General features: G+C 32.4%; 1 protein-coding gene across 1 annotated transcript; it reads right to left on the reverse strand.

The window, feature by feature from the left end:
• Positions 1-3,098: 3,098 nt before the first annotated feature.
• On the reverse strand, positions 3,099-3,977 carry LOC130945739 (uncharacterized). The gene is made up of 2 exons (XM_057874445.1): positions 3,570-3,977; positions 3,099-3,458 (listed from the first exon to the last, which is right to left on the reverse strand). The coding sequence occupies exons 1-2, from the start codon at positions 3,975-3,977 to the stop codon at positions 3,099-3,101; spliced, it is 768 nt and encodes a 255-aa protein (XP_057730428.1).
• Between the last annotated feature and the right edge of the window lie 15,385 nt (positions 3,978-19,362).

A 19,362-nucleotide genomic window follows, 5' to 3' on the forward strand; every position in this document is an offset into this window, starting at 1 on the left:
TATGTAATTCGAACCTATTTGATTCGAACTACAATTGCACATAAATCGAACCTAATTGGTTCGAATTACTCATTATTAAACGCCACTACTAATTCGAACCAAATTGGTTCGAATTACCAACAATTTGGCTATATAAGGAGTTCGAATCAAGCAAATTCGAACTCATTCTCATTTTTCATATCCCACCAAATTCCAGAGAAAACGACCCATATTCGATCCGAGAAATAGGAGAACCGAAGACTCAGCTGATGGGGGACGATCCTGCAAGGCTGTACCGGTTGGACGGGGTTGCTCATATAGCCGGGGTCATCAACGACAAGGTTAGTACATAGAAAACTTTGTGCACACGGTTTATTTGAGTTAGTGATTTTGCCTATGGTTTTAGTGGCAGTTTATGTTAGTGGTTTATCGTGGTTGTATTGCAAATGGTTTATATTAGAGGTTTTACATACGATTTAGTTGGTGATTTATGTTAAGTGGTTTTTTATAAGTGCTTTTATATGCGGTTGTGTTAATAATTTATGTAAATGGTTTATATTAGGTGGTATTGTTAGTGGTTTATTGTAGTAGTATTACAAATGATTTATCTTAATGGTTTTACATGCGGTTTAGTTTGCAATTTAGAATAAGTGATTTTTTGTAAGTAGTTTTATATGCGGGGTTGTGTTGATGGTTTATGTAAGTGGTTTATTATGTTGGTTTTTTTTTTTTTTTACCCCAAACCGTTCCTATAATAAGTAATGACACTTATTATAAGTAATCTAATATAATAATTGAAGACAAAAAGACACATGTGATCTTTTTAAAATTTTTGTGTTGTGTATCAAAATTTTTGTGTTCAATAATTTTATTGAATATATATTGGAGAAAAAAGCTACGACGATGATGACGATAATAACGAAAGAGGATAAGAAAAATAACGAAGGAGACAATGACAATAATGACAACAATAATAATATTTAAAAAATATGGATACAATAAACTTAATTAAACTTAGTTTAAAGATTACTTGACCTCTCCTCCTCCTCTTACTACTACTACTACTAATAATAATAATAATAATAATAATAATAATAATAATAATGTTATTAAAAATTTTCATTATTTATAATATTAATTAGTTCTATCCCTCAATGAAAAATATATATAGCTAAAACTTTTTTTTTATTTTAATTTTGTCTTGTATATGAACTATTACTAACTAATTTTTTATAAAATGTTTTCTAAAATTATTAGTTTCTAGAATTTTTCCTGCTGAATTATCCTTCTTTAATTTCTGTATGAGCTGTACATACATACAGTAAATAAAGTCACCAGAAAAATACATACAATAAATAAACAGTACTACTTATATTGACAAATATCTTTTTTTTTTTTAAAAGAAGAACCATAATATACAGCAATTTGCCATTTATTATTTTACAAAAAAAATATTAGATAAAATAAGAACCAAAAGTAGTAAGCACAGATAAAACTAATTAAAAAGATGTTTTAGTACTTCATTAGGTATTATAATTGTCGATCTAACATTTCTATATCAATATTTTTATGAACTTCTTGTACTGAATTTGTCACGAGAAGAAAAGCCAGAGAGAGGATCTGGAAAAGGTTTTGGACTTTTTATAATAAGATGAAATTAAACCATTGATTTATTTAGAGTCATTTTCCAGTGATTCTTCGGAAGTCATGGATCGGCAGATAGAAAACATGGACGGGACCTGTGAGAAGCTACAAGCTAAGACCTCTTTTTTTTTGTTTTAATTATTATTATTTTTTTCCTACTTTTTTCTAATTGTTATTATTTACTTTATTTTCATTTCCCTTGCCAAAGCCACACCAATAAGTAGTGTATGTTTATTTGCCTTTTGAAAACGACACAACACACACAAGCTAATAAATAAAAGCATATCTTATATGGAAAAATTCTCTTTCTATGCTTTATGAAAAAGTGGTATATATATAACAAAAGTAAAAAGAGTTATATGATATGATATGATACGATGTGATGATGCCCTGGCTAGAAATAGGGTGTTCAAATTCAAAACGATCTAAATTAAATTATTCATTTAATCCAATTTAAAATAAAATCGATTAAAACTGCATTGATTTGGATTTGATTGGATTTTATTTTTTGCAAACTGTTGGATCGGATTAGATTTCAAATCTACTTTTCATAATCGATCCAATCACATCCAAACCGTGCCATAATATTATTATTTTATTATTATATTTACAATTATACTTATAACATGTTCAATTTATTATACATTTTTATATTATTCATGTATTATTATTATTTAATAAATATTTTACGTTCAAAATATTATTTATTTATTTATTTTAACTAACCTATAATTTTATTTCTATTATGTTATTGTAGGCTTTTTAAGATATCGTACAGACTTGTTATGTTATTGTTAATTATTTAAAATTTGATGTTGAGACTTGTTATATGTATTTAATTTTTTTAATTTACAAAACCGCAAATCCAATCAAATCCAAATTGCTTGAAATTAGATCGGATCGGATAGAATATTTTTAAAAACATCATCCAATCCAAACCGCACCGCAAGTATAATTAACGTTCGGATTGGATAAATTTTTTGCTCAAAACTGATCCAAACCGCACTGCAAACACCCTTAGCTAGAAATAAAATACTCTTGCTTATATCATATATGAATAATGTTACACATTTAAATTTTTTTTATTAACTAAGTTTAATTATATTGGTTTTTTTTTACTTAAAAGAAAATAAACAAAAACAAAGAGAGAGAAAAAAACAAAAAACTGCTTAAGAAAGGCAGTCCCGCTGAATACTACTCTCAAATTTCTTCTAAGACAATGGAAGCTCCACTTGGGGAGAAAAGGTCCTCATTGCGGTCTTTGCCATGACGTCTGCTACTGTATTTGCATCTCTCAAGATCAACCGAAGATCAGCATGCCATTTCCAAGACATGATATCTCGGATTTTTAATACCAAAAGATCAATAAACCCAGAGCAATCTTGTAAATTATTGACAATAGTAAAAGCATCCACATATTCTGTCTCACATATAATGTCTCTTTGTCCCGAGTTCCATGCTAAAAGAAAGCCTCTCTAAATAGCAAATAACTCTCCTTGCAAAATGCTACGACTCTCAATTGTTCCCAGACAGCCTCGTTGCCACCTTCCCTTCCAATCTCTGCTAACACAAGCAAAACCAACTCGAGCACCACTGCTAGGATAGCTAGCATCACAATTAATCTTAAAGGTACCCACTGAGGGGGAAATCCAAGAGCCACTAATGGTTGAGGGGATAGACAGTCGTTGCAACTGAAAAATATTTCGGAGCTCCTTTTCCAAGGACAAAGCCATACCAATCACCTTGTCTGTGGTCCAATGCTCGTGAGGATGAAAGATCTCGTTATTCCTCGAACGCCAAATCCACCAGAGACCAGAAAAGAATCTAAAGGGGCGCTGTTTGTTATTATGTAAGAACCAACTCATCAAATCCACTGGTTGATCGGAGATCCCTAAAGCTTGCCAAACAAGTTAGGCCTTTGGACAATCCCAAATACAATGTAATACCGATTCCTGACCTGAGAAACATCGTGGACAGCTATCCATGTACGAAATGTCCCTCCTAAAACGAAATGCAGCAGTAGGAAGAGCCTCCCGAAGACATAGCCAGGCCAAAAATTTGTGCTTTTCTAGAACATGTTGACGCCAAAGCCAAAGCCAATTACCCCTATCCTCCCAACTAAACATCTTCTTACTGAGCCACAAATAACCACTATGAGCATTATAAACCTTTGAAGTCGCACCAGTCCAACACCAACCGACCTCTGAACCAGCTTGAACATCTGGGTTGTAAGAGTTAATATTGCTCTGCAGAGACTGATTCAGAGGAGAATAGATATTCTCAAGGTTCCACTGTCCAGATGACCAAAGGTCCAAGATCCTGAGATCCGAATCAGAAATGTGAACATAATCCATCTCCTGACTCAGTCGCTCCTCTCTTCTCCATTTAGAAAACCAAAAGTTCTGTTCCAAATCCCCAATGCACCAAATAAAATCTTCCTTCAGGATATCCCAAACTCAACATATACTCTTCCAAACATAAGATCCCCTTTCTCAAGACCGACTAAGACAATCATCCTTAGAAGAATGATATTTTTTCGTCAACAGGTGAACCCATAACTTATCGGGATGGTCAAAAAATGTTGCCAAACTAGTTTTCCAAGAAGAGCAATATTGGCACAAAAAGGATCTCTAATTCCCAGACCTCCAAACTTCTTATGGGTGACCAATACTTTCTAGTTAACTATATTTAAGCCTCTACCATCAGCTTGACTTTTCCATAGAAAGTTTCGCATCATGGATTCTATCTTATTAGTTACCCCTTTAGGGAAGAGAGATGCTTGCATGCGATAAGTAGGAATCGCAGTCACTATCGAGTTGAGCAAATAGAGTCTACCTGCCTTATTAAGCAATCTCCCTTTTCAGCTGGCTAGCCTTCCCCGAATCATGTCCAGAACATCGTTGAAAGTTACACGTGTCACCCGAGAGTGATTAAGGTTCACCCCTAAATACTTGCACAAGTTCTGGACAAATCTGATGGAGGAGACTCTAGTGAAAATCTATTTTCTTGTCGCTGAAACATTCCTAGAGCATAGCGCTTTAGATTTCTCCACATTAACCTTCATCCCAGAGGCTCTGCAGAAAATTTCCAAAGCTACCATTACAGTTTGAACTTGCTGTTTTTCAGCTTTATAGAAAAGAAGCAAATCATCGGCAAACATCAAATGAGAAATTCTTGGACCCCCTCTAGAAACCGTAACCGGCTTCCATAAGTCCTTATCAACTTGCTGATTAATAGAACAAGACAATCTCTCCATACACAACACAAACAGATACGGTGATATAGGATCTCCTTGCCTAAGACCCCTGTTCGGAGTGAAGCTATTTAATCTATCCACATTCCAGAGGATAGACAGTGAGAAAGCAGTGACACAACGCATAATCAGATTGACTGTCGGAGGAGGAAAGGCAAAACTCACCAGGGTTTGTTTCAGAAATCCCTAATCCACTCTATCGTACGCTTTCTCCAGATCAATTTTAAAGGGCATGGTACCTTTCTTTGACTTTGTCTTCTTCATGAAATGGAGAACCTCTTGTACTACAACGATGTTGTCTGGGGTTCCTCTCCCCGGGATAAACCCTCCTTGAAGGGTCCAATAATCTCTTTGAGATGGGGACGAAGTCTATTGATCAGGACCTTCGTTATAACTTTGTAAACCACATTACAGAGACTAATTGGTCGGAAATCCTTCATAGAAACCGAATTTTCTACCTTTGGAATAAGAACCACAAGAATTTCCATCATCATTGGATCTATATCCAAACCAGAGAACGCATGACAAACTGTAGTCAAAACATCAAAACCAACAATCTCCCAATATTATATAACAAAAAATAATTATAATTAATATTATTTTAAATTTTATTATTTAATTTTAGTTCATAAAAAAACTTAAATATGTAATCTTATTCATATATTATATATCTTATAATCGATTGTCTAACTTCAATTTTTCATATACACATCTTAATTTAATTTGAAGACCACTTTTTTGCACTTAAAATATAATGATTTTGATTTGCTCTAGATTAGAACTTTAAGATCCATGAACACGCACCTGATTCGGATATGTCTACTTTTTTCGATAAGTAAAAGTAAATCACAAAGCAACACAAACAATATCACCATTCATCACCACCGATCACAACTCTCCTTCTTCAACGAGAATATAAATTTCACGGTTCCGTCGTCACCCACGTCACCATTATCACAGCTCCCTTAGCCTTGCACCTTTTCATAGTTATGTTTTCGGTTTGAACTTATTCACTACACATACATCGTTGAAGTGAAAGTGTTTACAGCCTTTACTATGACATTAAATTAAAATCTCCTTCAAAAAAAAAGACATCAAATTAAAATCTCACAACAATAGAACTAAATGAAAAGAGGAAATAATTTAGATAAAGATATTAAAAATATTTTTTTTAAAGATATTTTTAAAAATTAAAATTTAATACATACAATCAATTAAATTATATTACTTTTATTAAAATTAAATCGGACAAATTAGTTTAGCAAAAAAATTAATAAATTAAATTTTGAATCGGTATAAATTAATATTTTTTATAAAAAATTACTACAATATTTTTATTATAAAACACAACTAAAATATTCCTATTATATATATATATATATTAATTTTGAAAATTTTAAATTCTAATCTATAATGACAGAAAAAAATGACTAGAATTTAGAATTTTTAAAATTAATATATATAATAAGAGTATTTTAGTCATTTTATATAATAGGGATATTGTAGTAATTTTTTATAAAAAATAATATTAATTTAGACCGATTCAAAATTTGATTCACTATTTTTCGGTCAAATTAATTTGTCTGACATAATTTTGACAAAAATAACACAATTTAAATAATTATATATGTTAAATTTTAATTATTAAAAAATATTTTTTTAAAAAAGACGTGTTTTATGCGTCTTTATAGGAACAAAAAGAAACTGATTTTATATATATATACTACTTAAAGGTTCTTCATTAAATTGCTTATGCATATCAATTGTACAACTACTACACTTAAAATTAGTCATATGTTTTGAAAATATATTTTAAAATTAAATAAAAAATATATAAATACATAATAACTAATTTTAAATATACATATATAATGAGGTCTCTAATTTTAAATATACATATATAATGAGGTCTCTCGTAGTTATAAGAGTGGTGACTACTAGTGGCTAATATTTGACTTGCCAATAAAAAAATAATATGTGATAGTCTTTGTTAATATATTTAAAAGAATCAATGTAGCGCTTGTTTATTGTGGTGGTAACTTTATCATTTTATAATCCGACAACTTGAATGTCCATTGGCAACGTGAAATGAATTTGAGAAAAATAAAAAATTAAAAAAAATAAATTTTTGTTACCTGCAAATTCTTTGTAAATTAGATATTAATTCATTAAGAAAAAAATAACTAAGTTCTAAAAATAAATGTTAGATTAAGGAACTATTTTAAAATTTTTTTTATTAAATAAAAAGTTTTTATCAATTAAATAAACTTTAGCTTTTTATTTATTATAATTTATATCAATTACTCATATTTAGAATTTAGAATTTAAAGTTTATAATTTATTAATTATGGCTAGATTAATTATATAATTTTAAATATAATAAATATATAATTATAAATATTACATATATAAAATTATAATGATTATATTATATAAAATAATTTTAGATATCTTAGATATATATTATATAATATATTACTAATTTTACAATTAAAATGTACCACATATCACTTTCTCATTATAATTGAAATCAAATATTTTCTACTAAAATTAAATAGTTATCTCCTCCTCTCTCTCTCTCTTTCTATTTCTCACATTCTTTTACCCACTCTATTTCTCTTATATATCATTATCAATAACTAATTACGAATTTAATAATCAAAATATGCAACATAACATTTTCTAATTATAATTAAATTAAAATTATAATTATAAACATTTAATAGAGTGGGTGAAAAAAGATGAGAAATAGAAAAAGGGAGAGAGAAGAGAAAATAACTATTCAATTTTGGTGAAAAATATTTGATTTCAATTGCAATGAGACTATGTGATACATTTTGATTGTGAAATTAGTAATATATAATAGATATCTAAGATATCTAAAATTATTTTATATAATATAATAATTATAATTTTATATATGTAATATTTATAATTATATATTTATTATATTTAAAATTATATAATTATTCTAGCCATAATTAATAAATTATAAATTTTAAATCTTAAATTTTAAATATGAGTAATTGGTATAAATTATAATAAATAAAAAACTAAACTTTATTTAATTAATCATAAAGAGTGCAACACTTTATTTAATAAAAAAATTTAAAATAGCTCCTTAATCTAACATTTATTTTTGGAACTTAGTTATTTTTTTCCTAATGAATCAATATCTAATTTACAAAAGACTTGTGGATAACAAATTTTTTTTTTTTTTTAATTTTCTATTTTTCTCAAACCCATTTTACGAGTGTCAATGGACATTTAAATTGTTGGATCATAAAATGACAAAGTTACCACCACAATAAATAAGTGTTTCATTAATTCCTTCTAATATTAATTATATGTTACTTTTTTATTGACAAATAAAATATTAGCCACCAATAATCATAACTTTTATGGCAACCGGAGATTTCACCTATATATAATATTTTATTTTCTATATATAATAGATGTTGAAGGAAGAAGACTAAGTCAGCTTAATTACTTGTGGAACTGCTAGTCAAACAGAGAATCAGTCAAAATAGTTATGTAACTGATTCCTTAAGTAGCTCTCTTGTTTAGAGTATTAAGCCACTCTATGTGTATAAATAATGGTTAGTGGCTCACTTGTAAAGACACACATTTTTGAATTGGTGAAATTTTAGATAAAGTCGACTTCATGTGAAGTTGTTAAATGAAAATTTAGTCAAATCAGTTAAATTATTTAACGATTCTCAGGTATCAATTTCATGTAAAGTCAATTGCACCTGAATTTTCACCTTCTGAATTGAAAGTTCTGCATATTCTAATTTTTCTATGCTGTATAGTTCATAGCTTTGAGCTCTCTTTAGATTTGTAGTGCAAACTCTTACAATAGAGTCTTTTTTTTTTTTTTTTTGGAAAACTTTTCTATTAACCTATTGATGATTCTCTCTATTTCTTGTATTGATTGCGGGGTACAGCCGTACAGCCATAAATACACTGTGTAATTTCATCAGTACTTATTATAGAGAGAGAGTGGTCTCTGACTCACTCTGCTAAACTACTTTAATTTTCTGCATGATAAATGGTTGTACACTTTTATCTTACTTTGCTTGCAGTGATCTTCGGTACGATTTTCCCAAGTTTCGTTGGTAATGTATCTTTGTTTAAAAAAAAAAAAAGGATTATGTGGTTGGTATTTAATTGACTTTGAGAAGAAAATTGGCATGAAAAATATTGGTATTCGATAATATTAACGAAATAATCATGCTTTTAAATATTCATGTGACAGTTAAACGTTGGTGTGAGAAACTAATTAAAATGCTGATCATGAGATTTATAAGTGATATAGACAAGAGAAGGAAGAAGTGAAGAACGTAACTGCTAATTGAATTTCTGTTATTTATTTCTTCTCTTAGCTGCATGATAATAAATAGAACTATAAATAATTAAATAAAAGAGGAGTGCTGCTACACATACAAGTCTTTTTGACTTACAAGTCTTACAAGTTACTAGGCCTTTTAATGCGTTATTCAACGTTTATTGTTTTCAAAGCGCGATACTCACTCTTCCTCTTCCTCTTCCTCTTCTTCTTCCTCTTCTTCTTCGTTTTTTTTTTCGATTTTCATGATTTCTGAAATCAAGATTTGAAATCGTTTTGAAGAAGAAGAAGCAGCAGAAGATGAGGAGAAAGAGAAAGAGTTCTGAATTATGCAACGAATTTTGGGTGTATTTCTTAAATACTTTGGGTGTATTTTTCGTAATCATTTGGGTGTATTTCTGTAATCCTTTTGAAGATAATGAAACTTCAGAAATACACCCAAATGATTACAGAAGTACACCCAAAATAATTACAGAAATACACCCAAAGAATTACAGAAATACACCCAAACGGTTACAGGAATTCACCCAAACGATTATAGAAATACACCCAAAGGATTATAGAAAATACACCCAAAAGATTACAAAATTACACCCAAAGGATTTAAAGAAATACACCCAAATTTCGTTAAAATACATATTATGCATAATTCAAAACTCTTTCTCTTTCTCCTCCTCATTTTCTACTGCTTCTTCTTCTTCAAAAACGATTTCACCATGAAAAATCGAAAAAAAAAGATAAAACAGAGAGAAAAGAACGTAAATGAAGAAGAAGAGGAAGACGATGAAGAAAAACGTGCAGAAACGAAAGAAAAGAAGAAGAAGAAGAGTAAGAGGAAGAAGAACGTGCAGCAAAAAGAAGAAGAAGAAGAAGGAGAAAGAGAAGGCAAGAAACGAAAGAAAAGAAGAAGGAGAAGACGAAGAGGAAGAAGAATGGTTCGAAGCGTGTTTTGAGCGTTAGTTTTAATTGAACTTGTAAGGCTTACAAGCCTTAATCGCTTGTATGCGAAGAATTACTCATAATTAAATAGCTAAATTAAAGGTTATTTAAGAATTACTAATGTGGAGGATTTAGTAGTATTTACGATTGAACGTATCAAATTGCATTTTCTGCAAGTAAATATATCTAATTTCAATACAAGTGTTAATATATAAGACGCTGTGAAATATAAAATAATTGGCCAATTAAAAACAATCGACAAAAAAATTCATAAAAAAAATCTATGTAATGAAATGATAACTTCTAAAAATAAAATAAAATAAAATAAAATAAAATACCTACAGGCTTCCACCAAGTATATCATGACATATTAATTATTATGTAACCATTGTAAGAAATAAGAAGTAAGAACACATATCATATTTTTATTTTATTAATTAAAATATAATATAAATTGTTGAGTTTGGAAACTTAAGATTTGATGATAATTAAACATTATTAAAAATATTATTTACAAAATTGTTAATATATTTTTTGGTTATTATTAATTTAATTACCAATTGGTTGTTTAACAAGTTTTGTTAAAGTGTGTAGATTTGGTTATTGAGAAAAAGAAATTTAAACCCATTATGATGACAAGGCTCGGTCTTTGCAATAATAAATTTAAATAAAGTGGCTGCGAATTATTTTGATGCTAAGCTAATGCTCATTGGGCCAGTAAATTATTGTGTAAGCCCAAATTTAATCTTTGTTGTAAAACCAATAAAGCTTGGTTCGAATCAAAAAGAAAAGAAGGAAGAAGTAGTGCATGCTTTCCACGAATATTCTATCCCCTCTGATGGAATTTAAATTTAATTAAATAGATTTAATGCATGTATTGATAATAGGAAAGAGAAAATGCAATTGATTTGATGGTATTTAATTTCCACACGTTACAAGGCATGAGAGGGAAGTAGATAATTAACTCATTCTAATTTTCTTCTTTACTTCCAGTAAAAGCTTTTCATTCTTCTCTCTTTTCTCTCTCAATGTTTTGGTCATATCTGTCAGGAAGAAGCTTGAAGATGTAAGCCATCAGAAGTAGAAACAGAGAGTCTATGAAGAAGCAAGCGGCCAAGGTGATGGTGGCCCTTGCAAAAAGAAGATCAATAGTATGGTGTGGCTGAGATCCTTAGCACAAAAGGTAAGATATGGTGAGAAAGTCTCAAGATCTTCATACCTAGAAATGGAAGCAATCCATTTCGGTCAGAGAAAAAGATCCATGGGGTATGGCTCGTTTCTACCTTCTGTTCATCCATCACAGTAGGTAGCTACTGTAGCTACGTGGAGGAAGAAGTAGAGGTGGAGCAGATGGAGCTGTCAAGGATCAATGGTTCATCAAGGGTCAGAAATCCTTCTTGGAAACCAAGTCAAGATGGAAGGCTCGGATTGATGAAGTTTGATGAGAAGGGATGAGAGAGAGGTACATGCATGTTAGTTTTGCTTTCAGTTCCCTCTCTCTTCTCTCTGTCCGAACTGGTTTTGATGATTGAATAAGAAGAAGTTAGCTCGGTTGAACCGTTTTAACCTTGGAGGGTTCCCCTTCTATAATAAGGGTGAACAGCCAAGGCTTGAAGTAAGGAGAGAAAGTACAGAGTTCTCATAGCTACACAAGCTAACAGAAGTTCTTCTCCTTCAATGTGTTTCATTTTGTATTTTCTTTAAGTTTTGTCTTTTTTGAGTCTCATGGTGAAAAAGACAAACAGTGAGGTTTGTAAAAAAAAGTCAGTGAATGAAAAAAAGCAGAGTGTACAAAATTAAAGAAAAAAAGCCATAGGTGTCTTAGAGGTCCTTTGTACATCTATGTGTTGTGTATCATGATTCTGTGGGAATTTCCTTGCAAGTTGGGTTAGCACTTAGCAGTTGAAAGTTTGGTAGGTGACCAAGTCAAGTTCAGGATTGGAGATAGATTCTGGACTTGTCCCAGATAGGAAGGGTAGTTCCTAGGGAAAATTGGTGTATGCAATCAAGATGATTATAGTGAAATTCCATCATTGTTGTGATGGAGACTGGATGTAGGCTGCATTGCATTTAGCAGCTGAACCATGATACTTCTTGGTGTGATTCTATCTTTCTCTTCTACTCCATTTCTGATTCTGTTGCATAGGAGACAAATTGAAAGATATCTCCTGACTGGTTATGAGACAAAAAGAAAATGTCTCTTGACTAGTTACGAGACAAAAAGAAAAAAAATCTCCTGAAGCTATTTCAAAAGGCAGAAAGTTATTCTCAGCAAAAAGGGGCTAAGATTTAACCCCCCTTCTCTTAGCCACTGATAACCATCAATTGGTATCAGAGTTTGGTCTCAAAGAGATCAAGCTTTGCAGCTTGGAGAAAAGATCCTGATGGCAGATAACAGTGGCTCAAACTTGGTGGCCTATACTCTGACAGAAGGGTAGTCAAGCAACAGACCTCCTCTCTTTAATGAAAAGAACTACACGTATTGGAAGGAAAGAATGAAGATATTTGTTCAATCAGTAGATTACAGACTCTAGAAGATTATCCTGGAAGGTCCTCAATTTCCAACCACTACAGGAGCTGATGGTGTGGTTTCTCTCAAAGGCAAAGCCAGTTGGACTAAAGAAGACAGAAAAAAGGTGGAGCTCAATGCCAAGGCTATCAACTTACTCAACTGTGTAATCAGTTTTGAGGAATACCGACGGGTATCAAGATGCACAACAGCAAAGAAAATCTGGGACAAACTTCAAATCACTCATGAAGGGACAATCCTAGTAAAGAAGACTAGAATAGACATGCTGAACAGAGAATATGAAATGTTCTCAATGAAGGAAGGAGAATCGATAGATGAACTGTTTGAAAGATTTAACATCATCATTAATGGCTTGGAAGCTATGGGATCACATATCCAGAATCTGTGCCTGTGAGAAGAATTTTGAGAAGTCTCACAAAAGAATGGGAAACTAAGGCAATAGTGATATCTGAGAATAGTGGTCTTGATTCTATGACTTAAGATGATTTGAGAGAGAATTTACTTGCTTTTGAAAATACATATTTGAAAAAGATACAAAAAAAGGAATAGCTCTCAAATCTGTTACTAACCCTCTGGATGATGAATCCAGTGATAATTTATCTGAAAATGATTTTGTTTTGTTTGCTAAGAAATTCAGGAAAATGGTGAAACTTAAGGAAAGAAGCAAAAGGAGCAGCTCAAGGAAGAAGGATCTCAGCAAAGTGATCTGCTACAACTGCAAAGAGGCTGGGCACTTCAAATCTGATTGCCCTAAACTGAAAAAAGAGGAAAAGCCGAAAAAGGGAAAGAAGAAGGGACTCATGGCTTCTTGGAAAGACTTGGAAAATGATTCTGAAGAAGATGAAGAATCTGAAACCAAGTCTCAGACCTGCCTCATGGCCGATCACGTAGAACAGGTAGTATTTCATAACCCTGACACTAAAGACTTTCATCTCATGATTGATCAGCTTTCTGAAAAAATCAAATATTTCCTAAGTGAAAACCAAGATCTTGAGTCTCAAATAGAAATTCTGAATGCAGAAAATAGTTTTCTGAAAGAAAAATTGAGAGAGGCTGAAACCGCTGTTGATCTTGTTGAAGAAAACAAGCGGTTGAAAGTTGAAATTAAAAGTTGTGAAAAACAGCATTTTGTAGTTGCATATCTAAACTATTTTGAAGAAAATGAAAAGTTTCTTTAAGAGGTAAAAAGACTCAAAGAAGACCTAGCCACTTTTGCTCAAAGTTCAGAAAATTTAAATTAACTATTGGCTAGTCAAAAACCTCTTTATAATAAAGCTGGTTTGGATTTTCATAAAAATTCAAAATCTGTTGAAAAACTTTATTTTGCAAACATGGCATCATCTTCTAATGATGTAAGGTTTCAAAACCCAACAAGCTTTGGGAAAACAGCAACTCATAGATTTTGTAGATTATGCAAACGAAATGGTCATTATCACATTCAATGTTTCTTTAGTGAAAGAATGATTGGTGATAAAGTTTATAAAATTGCTTGTGATTGTAATGGATTGGGACAAAGAAGATGGTTTGACGTTAAAGGATCCAAAAAGATTTGGATACCTAAGGTCACTTGAGCTTATTTTGTAGGTTTGCCTAGCATCCAAGTGAAAGGACAATATGTGGTATATAGATAGTGGATGCTCTAGGCATATGACCAGAAAGGCAACCTTCTTCATTAAGCTTGATGAATATGACGGAGGGTTTGTCACTTTCGGTGATAATGAAAAGGAAAAAATAGTGACAATTGGAAAAGTTGGTAAAAGTTTCTCTTCTTTCATAAATGATGTTTTACTTGTTGATGGACTGAAACACAATTTACTAAGCATTAGCCAATTATGTGATATTGGTTATGAAGTTATTTTTAGAAAATTAGATTGCTTAGTTATTTGTGAAAAATCTGGAGAAATTTTGTTTGAAGCTAAAAGGTGTAACAATGTATATGGATTAACTCTTGAGGATTTAAAAGATAAAAAAATAACATGCTTTACATAACTTGAATCTGAAAAAATGGCTTTGGCATAAGAAATTGGGTCATGCAAGCATGTACCAAATTTCTAAAGTTATTAAGAAAAACTTGGTAAGAGGAATTCCAAACATTAAATTTGATAAGGATATTATTTGTGATGCTTGTCAATTAGGCAAACAAGTAAAATCCTCTTTTAAACTAAAAGATGAAATTTCCACCAAGAGGCCATTAGAAAAGTTGCATATTGATCTTTTTTGTCCCACTAGAACTCAAAGTTTAGGAGGTAAACATTATGGTTTTGTAGTGGTGGATGACTACTCTAGATTCGGTTAGGTACTCTTTCTAGCTCATAAGAATGATGCTTTCCATGCTTTTTCAACTCTTTGTAAAAGAATTCAAAATGAAAAAGATTTGAAAATTGCCCACTTGAGAAGTGATCATGGAAAAGAATTTGAAAATCAAGCTTTTGAAAAATTCTGTGATGATTTTGGTATTGCTCATAATTTTTCATGTCCTAGAACTCCTCAACAAAATGGGGTAGTTGAAAGAAGGAATAGAAGCCTTCAAGAAATGACTAGGGCTATACTTTGTGAAACGATGTTTCAAAATTTTTGTGAGCTAAAACTGTAAATACAGCTTGTTATATTTTGAATAGGACTATCATTAGAAAAGGGTTAAACAAAACTCCTTATGAGCTATGGAAAGGAACCCCACCTAATCTTAAGTATTTCCACATTTTTTGATGCAAATATTTCGTACTTAACAATAAAGAAAATCTTGGAAAATTTTATCCAAAATCCTATGAAGGAATGTTTGTTGGATACTCCACCACTAGCAAAGCATATAGAATTTACCTCAAGGAACATAGAATTATAGAGGAATCCATACACGTGTCCTTTTGTGATACTAATTCAATTTTCAATGCTGTGGTAGAAAATGATGCAGGTTGTGAAGATATTGTCAACCAGGAAGCAAGTGAAGAAAATCCCAAAACTGTCCCAAGTGAAGAACCTGTCCATCCAGAATTGTCTCATCAGGATGGAGGAGACATTTCAGTTTTGTCTCCTAAACCAGTCAGAGAAATCGGAACAAAACTGACTGCTGAAACTCATCAAGGCAGAACTTTACCTTAAAGGCCAAGGGAATGGAAGTTCTTGAAGGGTTACCCACATGATTTTATCATTGGTGATCCTTCTCAAGGTGTAACTACAAGATCCTCAAGCAAGAAGCAAGTTGATCAAAGCAATGTTGCTTTCTTATCCCAATTGGAACCTCTCAACATCAAGCAAGCTCTTGGTGATCCCTCATGGGTCAAAGCAATGGAAGAAGAGCTAGCTCAATTTGAAAAGAATGAGGTTTGGACACTTGTACCCAATCCTAATGGTAAGAAGGTGACCGGTACTAAGTGGATCTTTAAAAATAAATTGGGTAAAGATGGTAGTGTTGCTCGTAACAAGGCTAGATTAGTGGCCCAAGGTTACGATCAAGAGGAGGGTATTGATTTTGATGAGTCTTTTGCCCCGGTAGCAAGAATGGAAGCAATTAGGTTGCTTCTTGCCTATGCTGCCCATAAGGGTTTTAGAATATTCCAAATGGACGTTAAATGTGTTTTCCTTAATGGCTTTATAGATAGAGAAGTATTTGTGACTCAACTCCCCGGTTTTGAAAATAAAGAATTTCTAAATTATGTTTTTAAACTTTTCAAAAGCTCTTTATGGGCTTAGGCAAGCTCCAAGAGCTTGGTACGAAAGGCTTAGTGCCTTCTTATTGGAAAATCACTTTTAAAGGGGTACCACCGATACTACTTTATTTATCAAAGAATCTAATGATAATATTCTACTTGTTCAAGTTTATGTGGATGACATAGTGTTTGGTTCGGCCAATGAAACCTTGTGGGAAGAGTTTGGAAAACTTATGACTAGTGAGTTTGAAATGAGTTTAATGGGAGAATTAACTTTTTTTCTTGGTCTCCAAATTAAACAAACTCCTAGTGGTATCTTTATTCACCAAGGAAAATATGCAAAAGGATTAATCAAGAAATTTGGCCTTGAAAATTCTAACCCAATGGGAACACCTATGCATCTAAATACTAAACTTGAAAAGGATGAAAATGGCAAAGATGTGGATAAAACACGGTATAGAGGAATGATAGGCTCACTTATGTATCTTACTTCCTCTAGGCCAGATATTGTTCAAAGTGTGGGTGTATGTTCAAGATTTCAATCTCACCCAAAAGAATCCCATCTTTCGACCCTCAAAAGAATCATTAGATACATTAAGGGAACTTGTGATTTTGGTTTATGGTATCCTAGATCTAATGATTTCTATGCAGTAAGGTTTTGTGATGCAGATTATGCGGGAGATCGGGTAGATAGAAGAAGCACATCCGAAATGTGTTGCTTCCTTGGAAGCTCACTAAACATGTGGTCAAGCAAGAAACAAGCCACAGTTGCTTTATCCACGACTGAAGCCGAATACATATCTGTCTCTGCTTGTTGTTCTCAATTAATTTGGTTAAAAACTCAGTTAGAGGATTATAAATTGAAAATCAATAGCATACCTTTATTTTGTGATAATATGAGTGCAATAAACATCTCTAAAAATCCTGTTCTGCACTCTAGAACTAAGCACATAGAAGTTAGATATCATTTTATTAGAGAACATGTGCAAAAGAGTACTATTGATATTCAATTTGTAAAATCCAAAGAATAATTTGCTGATATTTTTACTAAACTTTTGTGTGAAGATAGGTTCTGTTCGTTAAGGAATAGTTTGTGAATATTAGAATTGAATTCTATTGAGAAATTGTGATCTTTACTGATTCTATTTGGTTTTGTCTTGTAGGAAGGGGGGAGACAAATTTGGGATGTGATGAACAGGTCATGTAGCAGGGGGAGACTGAACACTGGCACTTCTGAACATAAGGCCTAGCAAACTCTCTTGGACCCACTCTATGACTTTGTGGCCCATTTTCAGTTGTTCATCATATTTTTATTTAAATAATTTTTTAGGTTATCACATCATAACTTAAAAAAGGGGAGCTCTTGTCAAATCAAATTCTTTCCCTTACTCTATCCCTAGAATCAAGGAAAAAGATCTTTCAGTTATTTTTTAATTTTAAAATTTCCTTAATGATAACCGCTCCATTAAATGCCCATTATCATATTAAACCTCTCTCTACTCAGCATTTAATGCAGTTATTCTCTCTCTCCACTCCAACCTACTCGGCCATCTCTTCATCTTTTCACCCTATACTTCTTCCTCCCTCATCATGAAAAAAAAGTTAGCACCTAGAAGAAGTAACCGAAACCCCTCCTCCAAAATTCCTCCAACTACTTCTACTCTATAAACACACACTCATATTCACATACATTCTGCTTCATCTTCATCTCCTTCTTCACAATCAACCGAAGCCATGAGGAGGAAAGTAATTGCTCAGATAACTTCTTCTCGCAAAAAGATTGGAAAGGAGAAAGAGCCTGTGATCGAAGAAGAAAAGTTACAATCCTCTCCACCACCGTCACCCCCAAGGCGATCAACTCCTAATCCATCAGGCCTAAGCTCTCAGCGCTCCAAAGGTTATGTTTTGCGCAACACTAGAGAACCACCAAACCCATATTCTCTTGACTTCAAGAATAAGTTCAACAAGAATCACTCTCACTTTGATCCAGTACGATTCAACTCATGCGCTGCCTACGAGTTCCATGGGCAAGTTCTGATTAACCGACATCTGTGTGCTTCTCATATTGTGAACCTGGAAACCCTGAGTACTAAAGGAATTGGCTTCATTGCTCTGTTTGATAATCTCAAATGGACTCCATTGTTCAAGATTCAGAAGCCGGTTTATCCAAATCTTGTTTGCGAATTCTACACAAATATGATGTACCATGACGGAGCAATTCACTCTTATGTCAAGAAGGTTCATTTAACTCTGAACAGAGAGACCATCAGCGCTGCCTTAGGGTACACTGATGAAGGAGCCACTACTTGTATGTCAGGAAAGTGTGACTCTCAGGTTGGCATTTCTTATCAGATATCCCTAACTCAGGTTTGTGAAAACTTTTCTACACTGGATGGTACTGTTCTTACTCATAAGGCTCTTGGTCCAGTAAGATCTCTACTTCACCGCATTATCAATCACATTCTTATGCCACAAAGCGGTTCTTTTCAGAGAGTAACAGTTTGTGATACCCTAGTTCTATTTGCTATTCTCACTTCTTCATCTATTTCATTTGTATATTTAATGGTTCGTCACATGTGGGACTACATACGTAGTGATAAAAAGATAAATTTTCCTTATGGTATTTTTCTAACATGTATCTTTGAACATTTTCATGTTGATTTACTGAATGAGCCAGTAGAAAACAGGGTGTCCACCATCAAAGGAGGCGGAGTTTCTGGAACCAAGAAAGGAAACAAAGAAAAAAGCTCAATCCCAGCCATGTCAGTTGATAGTGATCTTGAAAGTGGTCCATCTGATCCATCTAAGCTTGCTGAGTCACTCAAGTACGTTGTAAATGAGCTTTCACATAAGTCCAAACTGATGGCACGTTTCTACAAAGAAGCTCGCAAGCAGGCATACCAAAATGAAAAATCTTGGAACAAATGTAATGAAAGGATTAATCTACTCCTCCAAAGCTTTGAAACGGATCTAGGTCCCTCAGATAAAGACAATGCTTTTTCTGACTCTGATGTGAATCTCTCTG

Source organism: Arachis stenosperma, chromosome 8 (genome assembly GCF_014773155.1).
Source record: "Arachis stenosperma cultivar V10309 chromosome 8, arast.V10309.gnm1.PFL2, whole genome shotgun sequence".
In the NCBI taxonomy this organism is placed as follows: domain Eukaryota; kingdom Viridiplantae; phylum Streptophyta; class Magnoliopsida; order Fabales; family Fabaceae; genus Arachis; species Arachis stenosperma.

What these genes read in the sequence shown, in the direction of transcription:
- LOC130945739 (XM_057874445.1), bottom strand. Translation starts at nt 3,977, where the DNA reads ATGGATTATGTTCACATTTCTGATTCGGATCTCAGGATCTTGGACCTT. An exon ending in GTTTCTCAGGTCAGGAATCG is followed by an intron (nt 3,459 to 3,569) that starts GTATTACATTGT and finishes AATAACAAACAG; the next exon opens with CGCCCCTTTAGATTCTTTTC.